We start from the raw sequence: 25,551 nt of genomic DNA on the forward strand, positions 1-25,551 counted from the left end.
TGAAGAATAATGAAAGTTTACAACTAGTGTTTTCTTATATACACTAATATGTATTTGCTCCGGACCAATAACATTGGAGACTGTATTACGTGCATTATTACCAATTTATATGTTATTTTTATTGATCATTAGACTAAAAATCACATAGATAATGCAAACATGAGGCCACTTCTAGGAAGGCCTAGCTAATTATAGGGGTTAAGGGCCCGTGTGGTAGCATTGTAATGGCCATATTAGATTCTTATCTGGGCCTTTTTTTCTGTTTGCTGACCTTGGAAATTTTTTGAGCAGGCCCGGCCAAAAGTCAAGGGCCCGCTCATAGACACTATTTCAGCTTTGAAGTGAAACACGCCAAGAGCATTGGTTTCAAAATCAATGCTTCTACAGTAATCTCAGCTAACTTTTATGATGACAGTATTGCCCTTTGAAATCCAAAATTGGAACACCAATATATCTAGCGGCATAAGCATTTTTGAAATAAAAAGCTTCTGCACTTGGGAGGGGATCTCTACAAACTTCACGTCTTTTTGATATTTGAAGAAGGTGAGTTCTATTATTGCACCTTGAGTTATGCTTGCTGTTTTACCGGCTAAAATCTTTCATCGGAGCACGGTGTTCGTTTTTGCGAATTTTTATCTAGGGTTTTTTGAACAGGCTACGAATTAATCAGCTCAATTGCATAACTCCATTTAGAATAGCGATAATTTTTCATTTTCCAAACATTTAAACCGACTTTGTCGCTGGACCGCAGGTGCTGATTTGAAGCTAGGAGGACCTCAGATCTCATCCAAAAAAAGGTTAGGGCAATTCAAACAGAAGGTAGATTAATTCTGAGATTATGGGTACACTAGAATCTGAAGCATTCATAGTTTTTTCTCAATTTCCATGTCATTTGCATCCCTCGTATCTATGAACTCCATGGTTTGGGTTGAACGCGAGCAATTGTATGCCTTGCCTTTGATGCCTTTTGTTGAACATCTCTATATCTTTTTTTGTTCTGTGTACTTATGGCTTGCTGTGGGTGTTGTATTTGCAATGTGGTTTGTGTATAAGATAGCTGGGATGATAAATTAGAAATCAGTTGGATAATTTGTTACTCATTTTCCCATTTGGCGTCGCTTTGAGTTCCAGTTTTTCTGCAACCGTGAAGGGGACAATGCCAACTCGACGCGACCGTGAATATTTGTTGTTGATAATAGAAGAAATTAATCGTGTGCTCCGTTGTCAGCTTATTATAATACTTGACTTGGTAATTAGGATAAAAACAAGAAAAAGAAAACGCAGCGAACATGTTGCGCGATATGGTATGATTGAATGCATACCTGCTCAGATTGGGCATTTAAACAGAATTACGGGAGTAAGTGACACCGACTGTATTTCGAATCTGCGGATGGACCGTAATACGTTTGGCAGGTTGTGTCACCTATTAAAAGAACTTGGAGGTCTTAGGGATGACAGACATGTGTGTATAGAAGAGCAAGTGGCAATGTTCATCTCCATTCTTGCTCATCATAAAAAGAATAGGGTTATTGGCTTTGACTTTTGGAGATCCGGGCAGACGATATCACTGTATGTTCACTTGGTTCTAACTGCCATCTTGAGACCACATGCGTTATTGTTGGTGAAGCCTGAACCTGTAACAGAGAATTCCACCGATCCAAGATGGAAATGGTTTAAGGTAATTGATTCATATGACTAAAGCTTGATATTCTACTCAACGTGATTCATTATTCTCATGTCTATATTTTCTGAATTTGCTCTAGGGCTGTTTAGGTGCGCTTGATGGCACGTATATATCTGTAATGGTACCAAATGGGGATAAGCCACGCTATAGAACGAGGAAGGGGTTAATCTCGACGAATACCCTCGCCGTTTGTGATCGAAATCTAAAGTTTGTGTATGTACTACCGGGCTGGGAGGGATCAGCAGCTGACTCGAGGGTATTGCGAGATACAATAAATAGAGTACATGGTTTGAAAGTTCCAAACGGTAAATTTCATTTCCACTCCCATGTTGCATGCCTTGTGTTTTCAATGAAATGCAAATCACTCATCAATGATAGTTGTCTGTTTTATGAATGTTTAGGAAATTATTATTTGGTCGACAACGGCTATGCTAATAGCGATGGTTTCTTGGCACCTTACAAGGGGGTGAGGTATCATTTAAAGGAATGTGGTCCAGCATCTGAGAGGCCACGGAACGCCGCTGAATTGTTCAACATGCGGCATACTAAAGCTAGAAACTGTATCGAGCGGGCGTTCAGGATTCTAAAGATGCGTTGGGGTATACTCCGGAGTACCACATTCTATTCTGTGAAGGTGCAGAATAGGTTAATCATGGCTTGCTTCTTGTTAAATAATTTTATCCGATCGGAGATGATAAATGACCCCATAGAACAAATGTTTGACAACCTTGATGTTGGTGATATGGCGGCTGAAGCAGATAAAGAAGAATGCATAGATACAGTGGAAGTATCAAGTATCAACATAATGGAATACTAAGAGGGATTCCCTTGCGCCATGTGGCAGCAGTTCAATGTTGGGGCATAGATTAATTTGTGTTGAACTTTTTGAAGGAAACTTTATCTGGTTATTCGATGTATTATGAGACATATTCTGCTTGATTTTGTTTATATTATTTGTTGGTGTTTTTCTGTTGTTGCCGTTGAGCTATTATTATTTAGTGTTCATACTTGCAATCATCTGTTGAAATTTTTTTCATAGGATTTATGGAGATATGCGAAGAGGATGCTGCACTTGTTCCTATGTGTTCATGTGGCAATGGCCGAATGCAAGTTCTGAAGGCTGGAATCATGGCATTGAATGCGGGGTGCTTCTACTACAAATGCCCTATAAAAAAAACCGCACAAGGATGGATTTTTCTGGTGTGATGAGTATCACCAACCAGGCGATGATTACTATCCACAATTCCTCAATGGTCAGGTGTGCAGGCCAAGGTAAGTGACACAAGCTGAAGACTCGGGAACAAGTTATGCCCCGTCGATGTCTACTATGGGCGCGCAGATGCATACACAACCCATTACTCAAAGTGTTGCCGCATCTTTGATTGCTACAATCATGTTCATATCGTTGGTGCTTGTATTAGCTGGTTATTTTGTAGGCAAGCTTACGTAAAGAGCCTTGTGTAATACAGGCAACGAAGAAGCAAGGATGACAAGTATTTTGTATAATTTTATGTTGATTGCCATGGCATCTTCTGCTCATACGTTTGGTTGAAAACTTCTTATTATGATGTTGGAATGATGATATGTTATCTAAGGAAACTTTATTTCGCACTACTCTTTGATTGATAGAGTTGAATTAAGGGTCGGGTGGTCTGATATGAACTAAATTAACTTTTAATTATCTTTTAATTTCCTGGAATGGGGTGATCTGTTATGCTCCAATACTTTATCTTTTGTATGGTTGGCGAATAGGTGCCTTTTAAAAATTATTAGCATGCTTATTAATTATCATATATGTATCATGGCTGATATTAATGTTATTTAAGTAGCTCCACATATTCCTTCTTCATGTATTATTTTGGAAAAGTCTTATCATATTTAATTCATCGACCACTTCACTCATCTATGATGATACTCCTGCGTCTAAAGGTGGTGCCCCGCCACTGCCAACCATTAGTTGCATCTGAAAAAAAGTATTAATAACGCATTACCTAGCAAAAATTAGGAGACTCACAGCAATTGTCTTGTCATATTTTCTTGAAGTAATTTAATGCTCCAACTAAGCACCTTCAAATCTACTATAAATTATGCCTTTGCAATAGAAGAGAGAGCAACCTGATTCAGAAAAAAAAAAAAATGAAGCTATCTGAAATTCGCGACCAAGATTTCTTCCTCTACGACCTCAAGTGGAACGCTGCGATGGATACGAAGCTCCTTGACATCATGCTTGAGCACAAGGAAGAATGCCACGCAACTCCGGCGTACGAAGCACCTCATGTCCTTGTCGAAGCTGTGACTAAGCTTAACCAAACCTCCAGCAAGCTCATTACCTTAATGGACGTCGAGGAACGCACAAATTTCCTCCATGGACGTTTTTCTTGCTTCAAGCGATTGATGAGTATGCCCGCAACACACTGGGACAAAGAGGCCAACTGCATCATTGCATCTGATGTGGTCTGGAAGAAAATTATCAAGGTAACATATCCTCTTATCATCTTTTTTGCTTAAACACATCTTGTTTCACAAAGATTTGATCCAAAGTTTTGTATCTTTTTGTGGTGTGTTAGGAGAACAACTTTGCAGCTGCATACTACAGGAGTGGAGATCTGGCACATCTGAAAATGTTCAATCTCTTTGACAACTGCTACGATCAAAACAGAACTATCTCACATCGTTATCATCATAAGTGACACTCTCTCAGAGCATGACAAGACTGAGAAAGTTACTTATGATATTTCATCTGATGACGACGTCACTTCTCCCCAGTTAGTGGAGGCCTCTAGAGCGCGCAAGAAACTATTCCCTGACGCCAACGATGCGCATTCAACTGCACAGCCTTCAGAGATCACGCCACCACGCGACGATAGGATGTTTCCACCTAGGAATGCTTTCCCAATGAAACCCCTAGATTTTGGTGTGCCGTCGAAGGAAGCCGAAGGCAGCTCTTGTGCTTCATGCAGCTCTTTCAAGTAGTAGCCAAATCAAGTTTTTTGCTCATGGTGATGTGTGGTGAAGTGATGGGTAGCTTGTCATAATCTTCTGTGGTGTGTTAGGAACTATAGCTATTAATTCTGTTCTGCCAGTTAGTTTGTTTTAAGAATTATGACTTTAGTCCCCTATTTTATGTAACAACGCAGCCACCATCATCAATCCTTTTGTATTAGCCCATAATGTTTATAAATATGAACTAGCTTGTCATATTAACATATGTATCATCAACTTATTAGTGCCTTTATTTGTGATCTGGCCAAGTAGATAACACTGCAAAGTAAAATTTCACAAACTTGGAAAAGTCTAAAATTTCGTCTAACCATAATAGCATATATATCATATAAACATAGGCTGAAAGAGCATCACAATATTCACAAACTAATAACAGCAAATGAGACTTTTTGTTGCGCTCTATCAAGTTTCCAACTGATGTAACTAATATTTTCAAAAAATAATTAACATCGATGTAGACACCACCAGTCACTTCAACATTCTGTAAGAAGATTCACCATTGAGATAAGTGTTTTCAAAAGGGGTGGACTTGAGAGCATTCATACTACTTCAAAATATGGGACTTGACTTCAAGCGATTCACATATCATCCAGTTGGAGGAGACGCATCACATACAGCGACCTTGCCTCCTCTGGCAGACACACAAAGATTTCCAGACGCTCGACCTTGAATGCAAACAGCTCGCAAGCGTCAAACTTATCATTCATCGAAAGATCAGGCATACGGTTCAAATGCTCGAAAGCCTCCTTCCTCGCACTGGCCAAGTCAAATTCGTATCCGATGCGACTTGCAAGTAGCTCCAGCCTCTTATCAGTCGTGCGATTGATCTCAGCAAGGAGTGCGTATACACCTTCAAGTCCATCCACATGCTTGCGTTTCTTACCTTTCCCTCGAACCTTGCCAGTCGCTTTAGAGCTTTGGCAAACACTGTTGTTAGCCCCAGTGTCATCGTTTTCACTCACATGATGCACGTTGATAGTCCCCTGTTCTTGTGCTTCAGCAACATTGTTGTCATTCACCAGCTCATTGAATGCATCCATGCAATCCTCGGTGAGTTCACCAGTAGCTCGATCCTTGCCGAAAACTTCTTCCAATCTTCCATCATAGGCCACGATTTGTATCACATATTCTTGGCATTGCGATCTTTCTACACAATGAAAGAAAGCACTGCATATGAAGCACAAGCCACAAACTAAGATAAATAGTAGCTCAAACACAGCAAATAGATGATGTGCCCCGTTTACCTTCACGATTTGCGCCCATTGGTCATTGTCACAGTCAAGCATAAAGGTGCCACTCGTGTTAAAACCAACGCCGCTGTTCTGCAACGCATACGTGAGGGAGTTGTAGCTTTTCTTCCACGCGTTTATCCTTGAGTTTATGTGCGGTATTCCTTTTATATCAATGCCAGGAAATGCCTTCCTCATTGCATCCTCGAGCTTGGAAAGATATCCAGCTCTGAAACCATTAGTCAGCTTTCCACCCATTCGCGACCATTTCCTTCAGAGAAGCCATGAGTACGTCCTCTTCCTTGAAAGTCCAGCTGCGCCTTGTCTTATCAGTTTTGCCCCCTCGACAAAGGTCACTACTCCCAGACTCGTTCCCTTATGAAATAATTGAAAAACAGAATTGTGATGATACTCCTCCGTATACATTCCACACCACTTACGATAATGACAACCAAATGAAAACAAAACATAACACTCATCCACTAGTAAAACCGAAGTATCCAAAACTATGCAAAAACTCCCATTCTCACATTCAATGAAATGCAACAAAAAAAAGGCACATGAAAGCTAAACGCAGTACAGTTTACAACAGCCAAACTCAAAATTTTGAGAGCACATTCGAAAAAACCCTATGCTCAGCATTTTTTTTTTAAAATCACACATTAGCGCGTAAAAGGGAATCTATATCATCCAAATATTGATGGAATAATTACCCGTTGGCATCGAACTCATTTCGGATGGAAAATGATTCTCTCGGAAGCTAGCAAATCGATTTTGCGATTTCCCCACCATCCTCTCTGGTTTCCCGTGCAAGAGAAAGTGTTTAGGGTTCTCTGATTTTTTCATTTATAAATAGACCATGAAACCAGGGACATTCCAGTAATATTAACAAAATATAAGGGGCATATTTGTAATAGCACGACATAACCTTTCTTTTAAGCCTAAAAACCAAACGCACTAAAACATAAACTCGCGACTTATGCTCCGCCAACCAAACACACGCGACATGAAACAAAACTATGATTAGCCTTGTTAATTAACCGAAGACATTAAAGTGCAATTACCCAGAGAGGTAACCAAACACGCCCTAAATATATTAAAATTCATGAACTTTGCATTGATTTTCAATTTTTTCATAAATTTTAAATTTTATCTGAATTTCTATGAATTTAATAGATGATTCAATTTTGCTTCGTCTCCGGCGAACCCGAGCTGACATGGCTCCTACATGACATTTAATTATATGACGTCTTTTTATTTATCTAATTGAAACTACGTTGTATTATTCCAAAATAATAGGAAACGAAGTTGTTTCTATTCTATTGGGATCAAAATCGATTACACTAACCCTAATATCATACACAGTTTCGTCGCCGCCTCTAAAATTCTAGCGAGGAGCTGCGTGGCCCGCCCTCGTCATGCCGCCACTGAAGCACAACCTCAAGTGCAACAATCCAACTAAAAAAACCCTAAAGGCCTCTGATTTACAAGGCGACGGTTCAACTCTCTGTGGCAGAGGAGGGCTTCCTATAGTGGCACGATTCAAACTGCAATGTTTCAGCCGCAACACGTCTCTGAGTCACAAGGTGGAGATTTAGATCACTGTTAGGGTTTCCGTGGTAGCGCAATTCAGATATGTAAGAATGAGAATATCATCTTAGATCTATCTTCCGCCACCAAAGATTCAGCAGATTCCCTTCTTATTTCGCTAGAGATTCAACCGACCCCAAAGATTCTGATATATAAGAATGGGTTATGAGTTGTTGGTGTTGATGGTGGTGTTTGGAGACGGTGCGGCGGCGACCAGGGCAATTGCTGCGGCTACTGCCGCCGATTGAAGATGATGGAAACAACGGTGGTGTTTGAGTGTATCTATGTGTGAGATAGAAAGGGATAATATCTAAACGATGTCGTATTACACCAACTAAACGACGTCGTTTTATTAATGGTCCGACAATTCCATGTCATGTTTCCGGCAACTTAAAAAATGTCATGCCAGCTTCTCATTTGGGGATTTATGAAAATTGTGGCAAAATTAAACGACCTGTTAAATTAATGAAATTCAGATAAAATTTAAAGTTCATGGAAAGATTAGACATCGGTGCAAAGTTTATGAGTTTTAATGTAATTAACCTATTACAACTAGGAACTCCTGATTATTCAAAAGGCTTTTATGGAAATATCCATAATATGTTGTATCTACATAACTAACACTACAACACTATTTCATTAAAAGGACATTTACTTTTGAAGATTTGTCTGGATAGATAAGTATAGGCTAATTCATTGTTTATTAAAATTGATCAAAATTTTGTGATATTCCAAAGCCCTTCGCAATTTATGTCATCTGAGCTTTGCTAATTAATATTCATTAAAAGGGTGAAATTGGAGAAATCATAATAATGAGGATAAAAATACACAATCATGTGTCTTATCATGAAAAATATAATACTCTTAGACAATATATATCTAGTTGTTGAAATAGGTTTGGCGGGAAAATGGTGGATAACCACCCAGTTTTTATATAACATAAGTGACACAATTTTCAACAGAAACTAATCAAACCTCATTCTCTTTATTCTACCGTGCAAAACAAACAATTCTTCCTTCCTTTGCAACAAAAGGTGTTTATGTTTTCTTCTATTCAAAATCATATAAGACCATCAACAACTATTTACACGAAACTCAAATTCATTTTTCAATAAGTATCACGCCAAATAGTAACTCAACTCCAACCATCAAAATCATTTTCAAGTTCAAAAGAATTTCCTTATATCTTCCTTTTCATATTACTTTTTATAATTTTTAAATTATACCTACAAATTTTGGTAAATTATATATTAGCCAACAAAATTTTTCACCTAATTTCATATAAAATTAAATATTATATCAAAACTTAATTATTATAAATGAAAAGCTATTAAAATGATCATTTTAGTTATAATATATAAGAAACAAACTTAATGAAAACAAATGAATAGGCAATTGAATCCAATAGCCTATATTGAATAATAAAAAAAAAGAAGATAAATTCAATTCATATTTTAAATTTGAATATATATGCATAAGTTGTGCAACTTCGTATTCTAAACAATTCATATTTCAGAATGTTTCAGATCTGAGCACATATGTTAAAGTTGTGCAACCTCACAAGATAATACTACCATTTCAAATATACGGCCAAAGATTATGAAAATCATAGTTTTTCTTTAAGACAATAATATTTATTATTCTTTAGTCATGTTCGTATGTTTCGATATATATTTCAAATCTGATTCACTACAGTTTCAGTGGGTCATATTTATGATTTTCGCCATAGTCGCCTTGATCTTTCTTAGTTTTTGTTTCCCGCTTCATTTTATATAGCTTATTCAGCTGTGTTAATAGGAATCCTCAAATACATATATTAGTAAAATATAAAAACCTTTAAAAACTTGATTGTAAATCAATTATGTAGAGAACAAGGAACCTTGATCATATAATTTATTATAGTAGGTTCATTTTAATAATCTTGTCATAACAAATTTATTCACAATTAATTTGAGCGAATCTGATTTAAATAGTAAAGCTTAAGCAAGTATGAATCATTAGTCATTTGTGAAGAAGGCATAAAACAACAAATTTGCAAGGATTCTTAATCTTATCAACCAACAATGACGAAAGCTAATAAATCAAATTAATAGCAAGAAGTACATGATTTTCAATTAATTACCATTTGCACCCTATATAATGTATTAGAAATATTTTTATATTTATATAAAATTGATATCAACATAATTATCATATTTATAAATATATAAAAAAGATTAAGTGAATATATTTAAGTTGAATATTGAAAAAATAAAGAAGATTTTTAGATTAAATTGCGATTTTATAGAAAAGAGAAAGAAAAACATAAAGAACCATTGAAAGCACAAAAATGCAGACTAAGGACCGAGCCTCATTAATTTTTTTTAAGGAAAATCTCGAGGGAAAAACCTTAAAAGGAAAAAGAGTACTCGTCTAGCAAAAGTTTGACCAACGAAATGAAGAAAAAACAAGCAGCTGCAAGGGGACGGATTACTTCGGGAGCTCCGGCCTAATTAACCATCGCCCCCAAGTAGCTCCGGGCACCCCTGAGCCAAGAAATAGGAAAATGAAGCAGAGAATGCAAACAATCTGAGAACCACAAGGAAACCAGTCTTCACGCATGACCACTAACGGAGAGCCACAAGCCACCACATCAACTGCTTAGGCGAATCACATGAAGAGATCTCAACGCCGGTTTAGAGCAAGGCGCCCAAACCGTGGAGCCACCAAAGGGCCCGACCTTTAGGACTCCGACCCTGAGCGCACCCAAGAAAAGTAAAAAAGTCCCGAAGACGCCCCGATTACAACCACCAATTACCCAACAAACACCAAAGATAAAACCAGCAGTGTGAATCTACCAAAAGTCGCCAACTATACCATCATTGCCGAGGAGGTGTCCCCCCAACCGACGATAACGTCGTCGCTAAGTAATATGCGAAAGCCGCCGGCGAATCCCCAGCCGTACGAACCACCAACAATAGAAACTAATCAAGAGATGACAGTGAAGACCAACCGCAGCAGGGTACAAGGTACCCCTGCCACCATCTCGACGCTAATTGCAGAGCTTCGTCCAGCTGCGGAGCTTCCAATGGAGCCTGTCCCACCAATGCCTAGCCACCAGCGCGCCGATGAACTGAAAAAGGCACTGGTGATTGCTCCAACACCTGTATGGGGTCATAATGTAAGACTCTGTGTGATGCCAAGCGTACTTCAGTTGGTATTACAGCATTGGAACCATATACAAGTGTAAATGGCGCTTTCCCCGTAGCTGTTTTTGGACTGGTACGATGAGCCAAAAGGACCCCGTCCAGCTCTTCCGCCCATCTGCCCTTACTCTTTTCCAACCATTTCTTCAGCCCTTCACATATTGTGCGATTGGTAAGTTCCACTTGGCCATTAGCCTGTGGATGGACTACAAATACGAAGCGTTGTACAATGTCAATTCTGTGACAAAAATCCTCTATCCGTTTCCCAGTAAACTATGTCCCATTATCAGAGACGAGTACTCTCGGCGACCCATATCTGCAGCAAATGTTGCGCATGGTACACTCGTCAATCTTTGTCACTGCCTCTGCCTCTACCCACTTGGAAAAGTAGTCCACTGCCACTATGAAAAAGCACTTTCCTCGCGGGGCTGTAGGAAGCTTCCCCACGATATCAATTCCCTACTTGTCAAAAGGACAAGTGGCATACATTGTACCCATGGTTTCCCCCGGGACATTAATGCGCAGGGCGTACTTTTGGCAGACCTCACATTTCTTGACAAACTGCTTGGCATCTTCTGCCATTGTAGGTAAATACAACCCAACCCTGACTATTTTTCTCATCAAATCTTTATACCCAGCGTGGTTCCCGCAGCAACCCTGGTGAATTTATCTGACAGCGAATTGTGCTTCTTTCGGAGATAGACATTTCAATAATGGATGAGTGAAGGACCTTTTATACAATTGATCATTGATAATTCAATACCTGCCATAAAGGCAACGCTGAGAGATAATCGGGTCAAGTCGTTCTCTTGTCTGCAAGAAGTGGATTATGGGTGTTCGCCAATCCTTCCTTATTTCCACGCTGAAAACACCCTGTTTGCCCTCTGCACTAGGTTCAAACAGTAAAGTCACAGAATCTGTCCAACTATGTTCGACCATGGTGGCCATCCGTGCCAGTAGGTTAGCTCTGTTGTTTTGTTCTCATGGTATTTGTTCAATGAAGCAGTCCTGGAATTTGGACATCAATTCTCTAGCCCTGACATGATATGCAGCCATTAGGCTTTCCTTGATGTCGTACTCACCCAATAACTGTTGCACTACCAATTGTGAATCAGATTTCAAATGCACGGACTCAGTCCCCCAGCTATGACAAAATCCTCAAAGCTTTGACCACATCTTCATACTCAGCTTCGTTATTAGATAAACGTTGTTCATATTTAACAGCGAACTGTAAGTCATCGTCCATGGGGGACTGAATATAGATGCCCACGCCACAACTTTCCTTGGTGACAAACCCGTTGACGAATGCCCTCCAGGGCTTCTATTTTTCTGCTCTGGTGGTCTCTTGTATAAAATCTGCCAGAGCCTTTGCTTTGCTCGCAGTCTGTGGTTCAAAATCCACATCGTACTCACCCAACTCGATTGCCCACTTCGCCATCCTCCCTGACAGATCTGGTCGGCCCAACGTTTGTTTGAATGGCAATGACGTTCGCGCAATGACCTTATGCGCCAGAAAATACGGGCGTAACCGGTGAGCCGTGACTAGCACAATCAGCGTTGCCCATTCAATCTCGGAGTAATTTAGTTTTGTCCCTTGTAACATCTTGCTGACAAAGTAAATTGGCATCTGCTGCCCCCGTTCTTCCCTGATAAAGACCGATCCTAAGGATTCCGTCCCCACTGCTATGTACAAGTATAAGATTTTGCCAGCTCTTGGCTTGGTAAGCACTGGGAGCTTCGCTAGATATTTTTTCAACTGTTCAAAAGCTTGTTGACAATTTTGAGTCCACTCGAATTTCGTTCATTTCTTCAAATTTTGAAAAAGGGTAAACTTCGATCCGCCAATCGAGAGATAAAGCGCCCAAGTGCCGTGAGTCTCCCATTTAACGTTTGCACCTCCTTGATAATCCTGGGTGGTGTCATGTTCATGATAGCCTGTACTTTATCCTTGTTTATCTCAATGCCCTGCAGGGTCACTCGATAGCCCGAGAATTTTCCAGTTCTGACATCGAATGTGCATTTCTTAGGGTTCAGCATTAGTCTGTTCTGTCGGATAACCCTGAACACCTCCTTCAGGTCTGATGGATGAGAAGTGGCAGCCCTGCTTTGTACCATCATATCGTCGACATATACTGACATGATACGCCCGATTTGCATCTGGAAAATCGTATCCATCATGTCTCACAAACCCAAAAACCCCGCAACACACCGCGAAGACTGTTTTTGCTATGTCTCCCGGGTGCATGTTGATTTGATGGTAGCCTTGAAAAGCGTCCATCATGGACAACAACTCACACCCAGCGGTTGAGTCTACTAACTGATATATACGGGGCAAAGGATAACAATCCTTTGGGCAAGCTGCATTTAAGTCCCTGTAATTAACACACATTCTCCATTCTTTTTCTTTCTTCTCAACCATTATTGCATTTGACAGCCAAACAGGGTATTGCACTTCCACTATATGACCTGCTTGTAATAGAGCCTTTACCTGCTCCCTGATTGCCACATCCTTCTCTGGCCAAAAATGCCTTATCTTTTGAATAATCGGCTTCTTTGCTGGATCAACATTCAAGCGATGCTCCGCTAATATCCGATCAATACCTTTTAGATCGGCTGTGGTGAAAGCAAACACGTCGGCATTGCGCCGCAAGCATTATATCATTTCTTTTTCCAGGGCTGGGGACATCTCAGTTCCCACCCGAGTAGTGAAACTTGTCTTTCCTGGGAATAACTCCACCAACATACATATGTCATCAGTTGAAATCATTGGTTGTTTTTCGGGAGACCTCCCGATCTCCTCTATCTCAGCTTGTTCGACTGCGTTCCCCGAGCTTCCTCCAGCTCTGGTGATCTTCTCCGTTGGGCCTCCTTGCCAACTTTGTGTTCTTTTAGACCCAGCCTGGGCTGTTAAGCTTTTGACAAAACATTCTTTTGATGTAACTTGTTTCTCGACCACTTCCCCAACCCGACCATTTTCAAGTGGAAACTTCACCTTCAGATGGTACATGGATATTACGACCTGAAAAGTGTTCAACGCTAGCCACCCAATGATGATATTGTAACTTGGTTTTGGAAAAGCGTTCAACGCTAGAATACGAGTTCGCGAGGCCCCTTCCTTTCACCACGCCATTGGTAGCTCCAACGATCCCAGCGGTAAGATAGATTTTTCCTGGCGGTTTCAAGGTGGCATCTAGAGCTATGGCTGTCAAACAGTCTTTGTAAATTATATTCACAGCACTGCCCGAATCGACAAATATGTGATGCACAGTGCAATTCGCCACATCTGCAGAGAAGACTAAAGCGTCATCATGCCGGTGAATCAGCCCGGCGTGATCCTCCGGCCCGAAAGAAATACTCGGCTCCTTGATAGCGCTGCGGACACTCATGACCTGACTGGGCAAAGTTCTAGCCCTGCACGAACGAATATTTTGCTTCCGCGCCCTGTTGGATATGGGCCCGTTTTCTTCGCCAATAATCATATGCACTTGCCTCATTTCCTCGCGGGGCGGACGAGCAGCCCTGCGATCATCTCCCTGGTTTTCTTGTTCTCTCCTAGCCCTGGGATTATAATCATTACCCTACAGGTGTGGTGGTGGTGTTTGTTTCACGAATTGATCCAGTCTTCACTGTCTTACCAAAATTTCCAATTGGTGACGCAAATGCCCACAATACTCTGTAGTGTGTCCATAATGATTATGGTACTGGCAGAGCAGACCATTAGGTCCAGGCTTAGGAGCCCCTGCAGCGAAGTCTCGCGGAGCCCTGAACCAGGGTCCATTCTTGATTAAGTGAAAAATCTCTTCTTAAGGTTTGTTTAGCGGGGTTTGATCGGTAAGTCGATTAATGTTATGCACCCTTCTATATGTGTGCTCATTGCGAGCAGGCTGGTATGCTGGCTGCGCTTCTCCCGGCAGCACTCGGGGTGGCTGTCCCCTATAGGGTGCTCTCCCTTGAGGACAGGTGTCCGATGATTCAGCTCTGCTTTCCACTTTCTTGGGCTTATTGCCACTGTATTCTGTCTTTCGAGCCGCTCTGACCTCCTCTAGCTGTATGTACCCCGGGAACCGGGCTAAGATGTCATCAAAGTCCTGCGGTTGCTTTACTTGTAAATTATCAAAGAAAGCCCCAGGTCGTAAACCACGTACAAAGGCATATCCCTTAATTTGAGACTCAACTTTGGGAACTTCCAGCGATGCTTTGGTGAAACGAGCGGCAAACTCCTTTAGAGTCTCAATAGGTTGTTGTTTTAAGTTCATCAATGACATAGCAGTTTTTACAGCGCGTTTAGAGCTTGTGAATTGGCACATGAAGGCATCATGTAACTGTTCAAAAGAATGAATAGAACCGGGCTCCAGAGCTCTGAACCACTGCTGAGCCATCCTAGTTAGTGTAGTAGAGAAAATTCTACACTTAATCCCTTCTGTATACTGATGTAACGTGATCATAGTTTCAAATCTGGCCATATGTACCTCCGGGTCATCGTATCCATCGTACTCCATGTTAATGAGTTATAATGACGCGGCAACGGATCTACCAAGATGTCCTCCGAAAATGGACTTGACCCTGCCCTAGCAGCAGTTTCAAGATAGTACTGGTGATAACGACTTTCTCTCTTTCCCTCACCCGGGAAGCGCTGACTGGTACGTTTACGCTTACTTTCGTCAGCCCTACTGGCATGCTTGTTTTTATCCCTCAGATGAACATGCCGATCTGGATGACTCTCAGTCCTGGAGTGGGTGGAATCCTCATACCGTCCCCTTTTTCGTGAGACAACCCTACTTTTTTCTTTCTCTTTTTCCTCAATCACTTCCTCCAATTCTTTGAGGTGTCATTGCATAGTTGAGACCCTCTCTTGTAATTGGACTGGATCCTCTAGCATTGTGCCCTTCTCCCGTCGTTCTGTGATAGGTCTAGTTTGACTGAACGTGTCCCCAATATCCTCAATACCCTCCATATCTCTCGGGAACAAGGGTCCCTGACGATGCATATCTCTGACTTTTTCAGCCCTGAACTCTCCTGCTCCTTTCAGGGGAACAACGAAAGTGCTGTTTACCAAGGGTGGTGGATTTCAGTTGGTAATCCCTCAGGAATAGTTTGAGTCGGCAGCCCTGAAGTCCCTAGTCCCGCGACTGCCGGTAGCCCCAAGTTTAGTGGTGGTGCAGACGTTCCCAACACCTGTCTCATGCAGACGTAGCTCAGAAAAGACAACATCTGTTCAGTCATGGTGACATTAACCAGTCCCCTTCCCTGCGCAGTCGATCTCTGGTCAGTTGGAGTCACTTGCAGCCCTGATAGAACAGGCCTGAGTGGGCCAGTAGGTGTGAAGTCCTCAACCCGGATTCCCTCATTAGTTACGGTAGCAGCTGTATTAGGAGCAGGAGCCCTGCCCTCTCCCGCGAAATCCCCCATCAGATTTTTAATGATGTTTGTGTTCTCCATGACCTGTGGTAACAAAGTCAAAAATCCCAAAAAGAATAAGATAAGGTAAATTCCCTAGAAAATACGTATTCTTATTCGTAGAGATAGCAGCTCATAATTCCCATGAAGAACTCCCATAAGAAGACCAATTCCCCCTCGATACAGAGATCATGCAAGAAATTCCCAAGAAATTCGATGGATCTGACGGATCCCTGCCGCAAATAAAGCGACAGAAAACCCAATCCCAAAAATTCCATAGATCTGTAAACAAGAGACTCCCAACACCACAAGAGATATGAATTCAAATGAAAATTAGAGCAAGGAACAGCATACAAACACAAAAAACACGTAAAATCTAAAATTTTCTAATATGCACGTAAAATTAGGGGGACCCAAACAATCACCCAACAACGGAGCCGATCAAAACACCCGAAAACACCCACAAACAAACGTATGTGCCCATCAGACCCGAATTCTTGGCAAAGATATACAACTTTTGCCAAGAAATTCGGACGAGCAAAGTTCATGCATAGATTTCTTTACGTCTTAAACTCGATCTGTTGTTTCCACAGACGGCGCCAGTTGATGTGCTCGAATTTTACACCCTTTAGTCTTGCGAAGAGAGGAATTCACCTGTGGTATGCGATGGATCGAGAGGAAAGTAGAAATTGCTAAAGCAGGAGAAAGAAAAATTATATTAAGTGTTTTAATAGCGTGTGTTACATGTATGACCGCATTCCCTATTTATAGACATATACAACAGGGGTAAATTAGTAATTACACGGTTGATAGTGACCCCGACCGTTAAGAGAAATCTTCGAAGTTGTTATTGATCAGTTACGCTTCCAGCTCTTCCCAGCGCTGCGCGCATCTGCCAGCCCTGAATCTTTCCTCTTGACTATGCCAGCCGTGCCCAAGTCCTAGTGTTGCCTCTTCCCTGCTTTATTCCAGGTCTGACCCTCTGCCCGTTCTCCTCTTCCCTGACTATGTCAGCCCTTACACCTATAGCGTCGAATCCTCTCGAATTGACCCTAAAGCTTCTGCTATTCATGCTTTCCCCGAAAAATACTATTCAAGCTCTTTTCCTCACTTCCGTTCCCAGCGCTGATGACTCCGGTGCTGTCAGGTTTACCCTATGCATATTTTACTCCTCATCACTTTTTGAGTTCGTGCCCTTAGTCTGCGTCTTGTGCTTTCAAAGGTTATTTTTTCCTTTTTTTTTTCTTTTATAATAAACCTCTATTTAATTCATATATTTCAAAATCATATTTTTAGTTACAAATGTTTCAACTGATATTGTTGGGAAACTGGAACTGAAATATCCTTGCTAGACAAGTCATTATTTTGCATTTAAAAAGGTCTTTAATTTAACTCGCCTTTTTCAAAATTCGTTTCAGTATTTCCTTTCCAAGTGACTAATCAGATGTACACTTTATTGAATAAATCCCTTATTTTAAGGAACACGTCTGTCAGACATTAAATGCGAATTTCAAAATTTATTAAATACACATTGGCGCGCAGATTTCAACCGTTGGTGTCTTTTCAAAGCCCTAGTAACTGTTCATCTCCCACGACCGATCATTTCAACCTATAAGTTTCATTTTCTTCCATACTTAGACATTTTCTTCATTCTCTCCTGTCTCTAACCCTAAAGTTCCACAGCCATCCTCTGTGAGAATCTTTCTTTCTTCTACTTTCAGATCATACACAAATGGCATCCGTTAGCTGTAGCGAGAAGCAAGTGAGATATGAACAATCACTTGATGTACCGACGTTCCAACAACAACAGGGTTACACTGAAGCCGATGAAATCTTGGCAAGACACAACTGGCTAACGCTTGTCGTTGTTGAACCATCTTTCTTCCTCAAGGCTCCCATCAACCAATTATACGAAAAGCTCGCTGTAGATTCTGATGGTGATTTTGTCACCAAAATCAACGTTTTCACCTCCCTGGACTTCAAGGAACAAGAGAAAGTGCAGATCAATGTCACTCAAACTGATCGCAAGCTCTACAACCTACCAAACAGTGGCCCAATGCCCTCCTCCATCACAAACAAGGAGGTAAACAAAATTCTGAAGGCAGTTATGCTTCAGAAGAACACTCCCACTGAAGGGACTTTGAAGTTTGCACTCTACAAGCTTGGCCATAAGATCTTGGCCAAAATAATTTAAAAGTACTGGATCGGCACAACTGGATCTCCAGATCAGGCTTCGCAGCCCTAGAAGAACATCATGGCTGCTCTGATGAAGCCATGACCCTACAACTGGGAGAGAGCATATCTGGAAATTCTCTACAATGAACGTTCCCAATCAAAGTCTGCGTCAATGCTCTGATAATGGAACAGGGTGTCCCAAATCATCCTCGAGGCCACCTGTCATGTTATTGTGTTCTGGCCGGAACGGATTCCAGTCACAGATCACTTCCGCTTCTTCAAGCAGGCAAAAGGAGGCTCAAAAACCTCCAAGAAGACAAGTTGAAGGTAATTTCTGAACCTCAATCAGTTGAGACTGAAGCTCTATTGTCTCCAACTGAAAACCCCACAGAAATCCCTCCCATTGCTCCCACCAATATTCCTCGCCGGCCTCGTACCACACCTAAAAAGTCCAAACAATTACCCAAATCCGGTTGAATCTCTATAAAGATTCCTACCAAAGGAAAAGCTATCCAACCCTCCTACCCTTCAGTGCCAGTTCTTTCAGGCACTGAAAAACAACAAAAAGCTGTTGAAGCTTTTAGACAAGATCTCTCTAAACAGGCCACTGCTTACCTCAACCTTCTAATCCCTGGCCTTAACCATGCCTATGAAGTACACCAAAATTTCCACCGCCTCCTCACTTTCACCTTCATAAAAATAGCTCCGTGCTCTCAAATCGACGACCTCAATGCCGTCGAATCTGCAGACACTATAGCCTATGAAGAGGCAACGCTGTACAGTATCTTCAACATTTCCAAACTTCGGAATGTCATACATGACTTTGACAAGATAGCCTTTAACGGCCCAAGTTTTGTACTCTTTTTCCTTATTGTGTCTAGGTCTAGATCGAGTCTTTGTGTGTGTTTTTTGCTTGCTTTTGTGTCTGGGAGGACACTTGTTTGGCAGGGACTCGTAGTTTATATTGGGCAATATGGAGCAAATCCGATGAGAAAAGAGAAGGCACCTCAATGATCAAGTCTAACGAAGCCTACAGGTTGGATGTAATCTAAAGATCGAGAGTCACATTTGCTGACCTGTTGGGCATGATGTTGATCGAGTAGGTAGTACCGCTCAGAAGAAGAGTTCTATTGCGTCCTGGGCAGTTGGAGCTATTTATGTGAGAGAGTGTTGCAGCTAAGGCTATTTGCCGCTGATCAAGAGGTTGGCATAATTTACGCTCAGAAATTAGCATCCACCACGTGAGGCATCGAGGACATGTGGAAGGGCAAAATGAAGGCAGGAATGGTGAACAGGAGAGCAATGCATCATGACCAGGCGTCCAAGGCTAGATGCTGACATGGCAGATCCTGTGCATGAAGAAGATGCGCGGAAATATTCATTTTCCCATGCGCTGAGAAGATATGAACGAAAGCTTGAAGATATGCACGGATCAGAGGGTGGAGTTTTATCAAAGGTAGAGTCCTTGCACTTTTGGACTCTATCTCGGGCAAAAGAAGAACACTCCAGCCGGAGTTGAACTCTCTAAAACGTACCCTAGCTGCGTGTTGGCCTTTGGCCCATGCCTGGATCCCTATAAATATACATGTTCCCATTTCATTTTGGTGTACAGCGCACGAACTAAGGAGTAGGGGCTAGTACCAAAAATAATCTTTATATTTTCTACATTTAGTTTCTGTTTATGTTTAAGTCCCAGTTTGGGCAAGACATTTAGTTTATGCTTTATGCTTGGTAGAGTAGCATCCTGCCCATTTTTTCCTTATTTAGTAAGTTTACTTTATTTTATTTTCATGTCTTATTTATCTTTTATTTTCGTAATTTACTTTATGTCTAGATAAGTTATAAATTCGGGCAAGGCATAGATGATGTGGATATGAACTTATAAACTTGTGAGGTTTAAATGTGTGCTTAAGTAATTGCATGTTGTGTTCCCGAAGTGCTAGTTTCTAATTTGACTTGATTAGTTAATAGGCCATTAATTAATTGAGTAGACTTAGATCACCAATAAATCAAGATTATAGGGTGTGTACGATCACTGTGCGTCTTGAGAGTAATTGCGGGCACGGGAGGTTGAAGTAGACTACGGTCTGCCTAAGTTCAATATCGGGTCTATCTAGGTCTAAATGCTTCTCGGTTTAATTGCATGCTCTGAGGTGTCCTATTGCATGGTTAAGTCGAGATGGTTTTATGGTATATGGTGTCCCTTATCTTAAACACACTTAAGGATAGATTTTCTTAGATGATGGAAGTGCACGTGACAAGTGAGAATAGGGGCACAGGCCATTGGTAAGTTATAACCGGTAGACACAATATTGTAATGAATATCTTGACCAATGAGCGAGTGTAAGAGATTATCCACAGATTCGACATCTTGACTAGATTGCCTTTTATTATTGATATTTCTGTTCAGTGTTTTCAGTTCAGTTTATTATTTTAAGTCAAGTTGATTTTAGTCTCGAGAGGTGTCTCGTTACCAGGACGATAGTCCCTACCCCACCCACTACTAGAAAATTAGCTTGTGATGACATTTGAAAATGTCACCGGAAATATGTTATTGTGACACTTTATCTATAATGGCATTTGAAGCAAGTGTCATGTTAGAAAGTGTAATAATAGGTTACATGTAACAATAGAGTCCCTATTACTTCACTTAAAAATGTCATAAAAAATCACATGTAATGTCATTAGAAAGTGTCACAAAATGTCATTTAAGACTACAATTACAAACTACAGCTGAAAATTTACAAATTAACTCCAAAAAATATTTATAATTACATTTCTACCTGCAAATATTTATAATTTATATTTTCCTCCCTCAAATACTTAAATTTTCTTTCTTTCATTAAGCATTCATAATTGCATTTTCACTTCCAACATACTTTTAATCAATTATTATAATATAATGTTAACTAAGTTAGAGTACCATCAATTAAATGTAACATTTCCAACGCCTTTAAACATAAAAAGACTATCATATCAAAAAGTCACTTAATATTTCAATAAAATCAAAGTACACTATTAAAATGAGAACCACTAAGCTCTCAAAAAAAGAAAAAAGAAAATGAGTACTAAAAGAGTCACACATAACTATGCAATTTATCTAGCACTTTTGATTTTTCTTCGAGCTCTTTATCACACGCTACCCCGTTCACATTAGAATACTTTGTTAATTTCATCTTCGCAACGCCTTCATTTATTCCTGTTAAGATTATAGAAATTAAATACAATGTATTCAAGATAAATAATACAACATTCCAAAGATATTTGATATGGTAAGAGAAGTATTAAGTTCTAACAGTGCTATCTACCTAAAAAGAATTTCGAAACCACGAGTGGTAAAAACTAATCCAATGATAGGTCATCTTGAAATTACTCACAACAACAAGAATGCATGCGAGAGGTAATAATGAACAAATGTATAAACAATCAGACATCATAAGAGGAAGCTTTGAAGCTCACACAAAAAATGAGATATCCCCAAAATATAATAAAAAAGACAATCATATATTTGAAAATGCAGTAACAGACACTAGCAATATACACATTAAATATTTGCAATAATATTATAAAGTTAGAAGTAGATTGCAATAATATAATAAACCAATTGCAAGCACTAACTTACATACAAATTTCATCTATTTGGAGAAAAACACATATCACATATTTTGAACAACTAAAAGCAATTGAGAATTAAAGTCATTCACAAACTCTAGCAAAGAATCTGTTAGAAATAATAAATATAAATCTAAATAAGCTTATTTCGTTGAAGAAATTAAGAGAGCATAAAAATAAATAATATGTATGGGCCTTAGTTTACCTGCTCAAGTAATCCTGTATCCCACAGGGCCCAGGCCATTAGACGTCCGATCCAAGAGCTGTTTCAAAAACATCAGGAGATGCGGTAACTAAGTCTCCAGCAATTTGTATGCTGACAAAAGTAATAAAGACTTAACATCAAAGAAAATGAAACAGTTATTTGAAAAATCTGAATCAATTCTATAGTGAATATTATACTAAGTCAATGAAACATATATGGAGAATCTTATGACATTCATGCGAAGAGAAAAAAAAAAAAGAATGCTTACAACTGCAGCAATATCAACAAACTCATCTTCACAATCACTACAACACTCTTCTTTCTCTGCCAAATGCTACTATAATGAGCAACTTCCTACAAAACCATATATTAGAGATCATTTATTTTTAATCTTTTTTTCAGGCGATCAATCAAATCTTGTTGACCGTTTACAACGACCCTGGGAAGAATTTTTTTCCGCGGACAAGTATCCCACCTCAAAATTACCAATAACAAATCAAAATTCGTAACAAACGAACAAGACGGACTTACGACAACGTAGTAGTACTTTGTTGTGGTCCCTAACAGATTGAAATAAAAATATCAGACTTTCAATCAAAATCATGGAAATAAGAAGAGTAAAAGCCTGTCAAAGTATTACCTCACTTATGCCTAGGGCTGGGAAGTTCGGGATCGGGTATAGGGTACCCGATTACCCTACCCAAAAAAATCGGGTATCGGGTACCCTATACCCAAAAAATTCGGGATCGGGGTCGGGGTCGGGTATTTAGGGTGTGAAAAAATCGGGTATCGGGTATACCCGAATTACCTGATTTTTTAATTAATAAATTTTAAATTCTATAATTAAAGTCTTAAGTCCCAATCTGGCATATTGAATCTGCCGTCCCCATTTGAAATCCAGCCCTAAGTAATCCCTCCCCCCCTCCCTGCCGCCGCCGCCCCCACTCCAGGGCAGAAATCCCTCCTTTCTCCGATGAGTCGACGACCCAGCGGCGCCCTTCGCCGCCCGTCATCGCCCAAACCAGAGCCAGTCGCCGGTGAGGAGCTCGCTCCCAGTCCCCCCCAGCCACGACCCTCTCGCCCAGTTGCCCCTTCGTTCCGCCGCCGTCGGGTCGCCGATCTTGTCGTCCTGCAGCAGCCGTGCCGCCAGTGGAGCTCCGACAACGCCTACGCCTTCTCTTCTTCTTCTTCTTCTTTTTTTTTTTTAAAAAAATACAGATTTTCTATGTTAATGTTGAATTTGCTGCTTTGAATTTGGTCATTGTCTCATTGAATTGGAATTGATTTGTATGATTTTCTTGATCCGTATGAATTTCGGCTGAATTTGCTGATTAGCTTCATTTGCTGCTGCTTTGAATTGGCTTGGTTTAGGGAAATGGCTTGGTTTCGGCTGTATTTCCTCATTTCGATTTTTTTTTAAATCGGGTATTAGGGTACCCGAATACCCGAGTCGGGTATTAGGGTACCCGATTAAGAAATCGGGTTCGGGGTCGGGTATCGATTTTCGGTCTTATTCGGGATCGGGTACCCGATTTTTTTGGGTAGGGTACCCGATCCCGACCCGATTCCCAGCCCTACTTTTGCCTTTGAATATATGACAAAATTGATGGCTGAAACGAGAAGATAGGCAGTTCAAAAACTAATAGATTGAGCTAAAAATATCAGACTTTTAATAGAGCAGAACAAACACAGAAGACTAAGTGTTTTACCTTACAAGTGTCTCAGATTGGCAACGACTTCAGATCGTGAACCCCTGAAATACAGATCGAGGAACAATGGTTTAAGAATAAGGGGTTTCTGATTTCTTATTTTCTGACTTAACCGTCCATGTATAATGATGTATTACCACCAATTTACTTTTCACCGGGGGAGCAGAATATTTGAGCAATTACCTCACCATCCTAAGATTAGCAATTAAATAAAGGAACAACAAATACTCTAAAATAATAAACTGAATGTTATATAATTTTTCATTTTAAAAAATTTAATACTTACATGAAATTAAGTGAGCGGCGGCGCAACGGTGGTAGACGAAGGGCAGCACAGCGGTGGTAGACGAGGGGCGGCGCGGCTGACAGATGGTGTAGGGGTGGAGGGCGGTCGCCGGTGGCCTAAGAGTTAGAGATGATATGGGGTGAGCGGTTAAAGTCGAAGCAGTGAAGGGGGGAAGTTTTTTTATTTGTTCTTCTTCTTTAAAAGTGAAAGGTGGAAGGTTGGGGCTCTTGGGGGCCGAGTTTAATTAGGTAAATTAATTAGAGGTGCGTATTTCTTTTTTTTTAGTAAAGATATGTATGTAAAATTGCTTTGTAGTATAAATTATTTTGTAAGTCGTCTTTTTATTTGAAATAGTTTTTTTTCCCCTTTTCTTTTAATTAGGTTTTCTTAGAGAGATTAATTAGTAAGTATTGCACTACTTTCTTTTAGGACTGTTTATATCTAAATTAATTAATTAGTCAAAACTTTCAAGTAAATAAAACTGTCTAAGTTTGTTTGTTTGTTTTTTTTTTTTTTGAGGTGATAAAAATGTTTAAGTTGATTGGTTGTTTTCTAAATAGTTGAATATATTTCAACAAGTTCAAGAGCCAATTTTTGAATTAAAAAAAGAATGCTTGACTTATAAAAGCTATTATAAGTCACGACTATATATACATATATGTATATATCATATATTAATTAAGAAATTATGTATGCTTTTATATAATAAAATTGTATGACATTTAATAAAAGTGTCACAAAATGAGCCTCATTGTGACATTTTTTTAGATGTGGCATTAGCATTTGATATAAATGCAGTAAAAGGTTAGTGTATTGATTGAGTGTCTATAATGGCAGTTTTTTTAAAGTGTCACAAATTTAGTGTAGTAATAGGCCATTTTTCTGGTAGTGACCATTTTCTTGTTTTTGTTCGTGACAAGAGACTAGCTGTACCAACTCCGTATGGGATCGACCCTTACTTACCATTAGGCACTACGACTGTTTTGGACAAGGTTATAAATTTATTTGTATGTTGACCAATACGACAACTTTGATTAAAACCCAAAGTACGGTCGTGTCAAATTGGCGCCATTGTCGGGGAGTTGCGGTTCCAGTAGTGAGTCTCTGTTTTACTTGTTTTGTTGCTTTGGTGTATGTTCGTTCCTAACCTTGTCGGATTGTTTAGACGAGTACTCTTTTTCCCTTTTAAGGATTTTCCGACCAGGTTTGCCTTAAAAAGGGTTTTAATGAGGCTCGGCCCTTAGTTTGTTGATTGTGCACTCAAGGGTTCTTGGTTCATTTTTTCTCTTTCTCTTTTTAATTAAAATTAATTTAATAATAAGTTCCTAACCTTGTCGGAGAAAACAGAGAACTTTTATTTGATCCAAAGATCGAAAGAACTTTAAGGGAGAAAAAAATACTAGCCAAGAAGGCGAAACAAGTGTACAAAGCTATCATGGACGGAGGAGCTCTAGAGGATGAAGGCCGACCGGCAAG

The 25,551-nt window shown here is 40.1% G+C and overlaps 1 protein-coding gene and 1 long non-coding RNA gene across 4 annotated transcripts; one reads left to right on the forward strand and one right to left on the reverse strand.

The window, feature by feature from the left end:
• Window positions 1-365: 365 nt before the first annotated feature.
• Window positions 366-2,656, forward strand: LOC131022492 (uncharacterized). 3 transcript variants are annotated; one of them, XM_057952002.1, is made up of 5 exons: window positions 366-543; window positions 752-819; window positions 1,132-1,678; window positions 1,764-1,989; window positions 2,086-2,656. In XM_057952002.1, exons 3-5 carry the CDS (start codon window positions 1,157-1,159, stop codon window positions 2,499-2,501), a joined length of 1,164 nt encoding a protein of 387 aa, XP_057807985.1. In that variant the 5' UTR covers window positions 366-543; window positions 752-819; window positions 1,132-1,156; the 3' UTR covers window positions 2,502-2,656. The 3 variants fall into 3 exon arrangements, with proteins under 3 accessions (XP_057807985.1, XP_057807984.1, XP_057807983.1); XM_057952001.1 differs by having other exon boundaries at window positions 537-819; XM_057952000.1 differs by having other exon boundaries at window positions 537-797; window positions 1,258-1,678.
• An 18,581-nt stretch (window positions 2,657-21,237) lies between these two features.
• Window positions 21,238-24,263, reverse strand: LOC131022522 (uncharacterized). Its single transcript, XR_009101318.1, has 5 exons — window positions 24,076-24,263; window positions 23,790-23,833; window positions 22,349-22,640; window positions 22,081-22,191; window positions 21,238-21,462 (listed from the first exon to the last, which is right to left on the reverse strand). It is a non-coding gene; the product is annotated as an uncharacterized LOC131022522 (long non-coding RNA).
• Window positions 24,264-25,551: the final 1,288 nt, after the last annotated feature.

This window comes from Salvia miltiorrhiza, chromosome 4, assembly GCF_028751815.1.
Source record: "Salvia miltiorrhiza cultivar Shanhuang (shh) chromosome 4, IMPLAD_Smil_shh, whole genome shotgun sequence".
Lineage (NCBI taxonomy): Eukaryota > Viridiplantae > Streptophyta > Magnoliopsida > Lamiales > Lamiaceae > Salvia > Salvia miltiorrhiza.

Excerpts from the sequence above, each read along its gene's own strand:
- LOC131022492 (XM_057952002.1), top strand. The coding sequence starts at position 1,157 with ATGCCAACTCGACGCGACCGTGAATATTTGTTGTTGATAATAGAAGAA. Across the intron at positions 1,679-1,763 it reads CAAGATGGAAATGGTTTAAG|GGCTGTTTAGGTGCGCTTGA; the intron begins GTAATTGATTCA and ends AATTTGCTCTAG. Across the intron at positions 1,990-2,085 it reads TGGTTTGAAAGTTCCAAACG|GAAATTATTATTTGGTCGAC; the intron begins GTAAATTTCATT and ends ATGAATGTTTAG.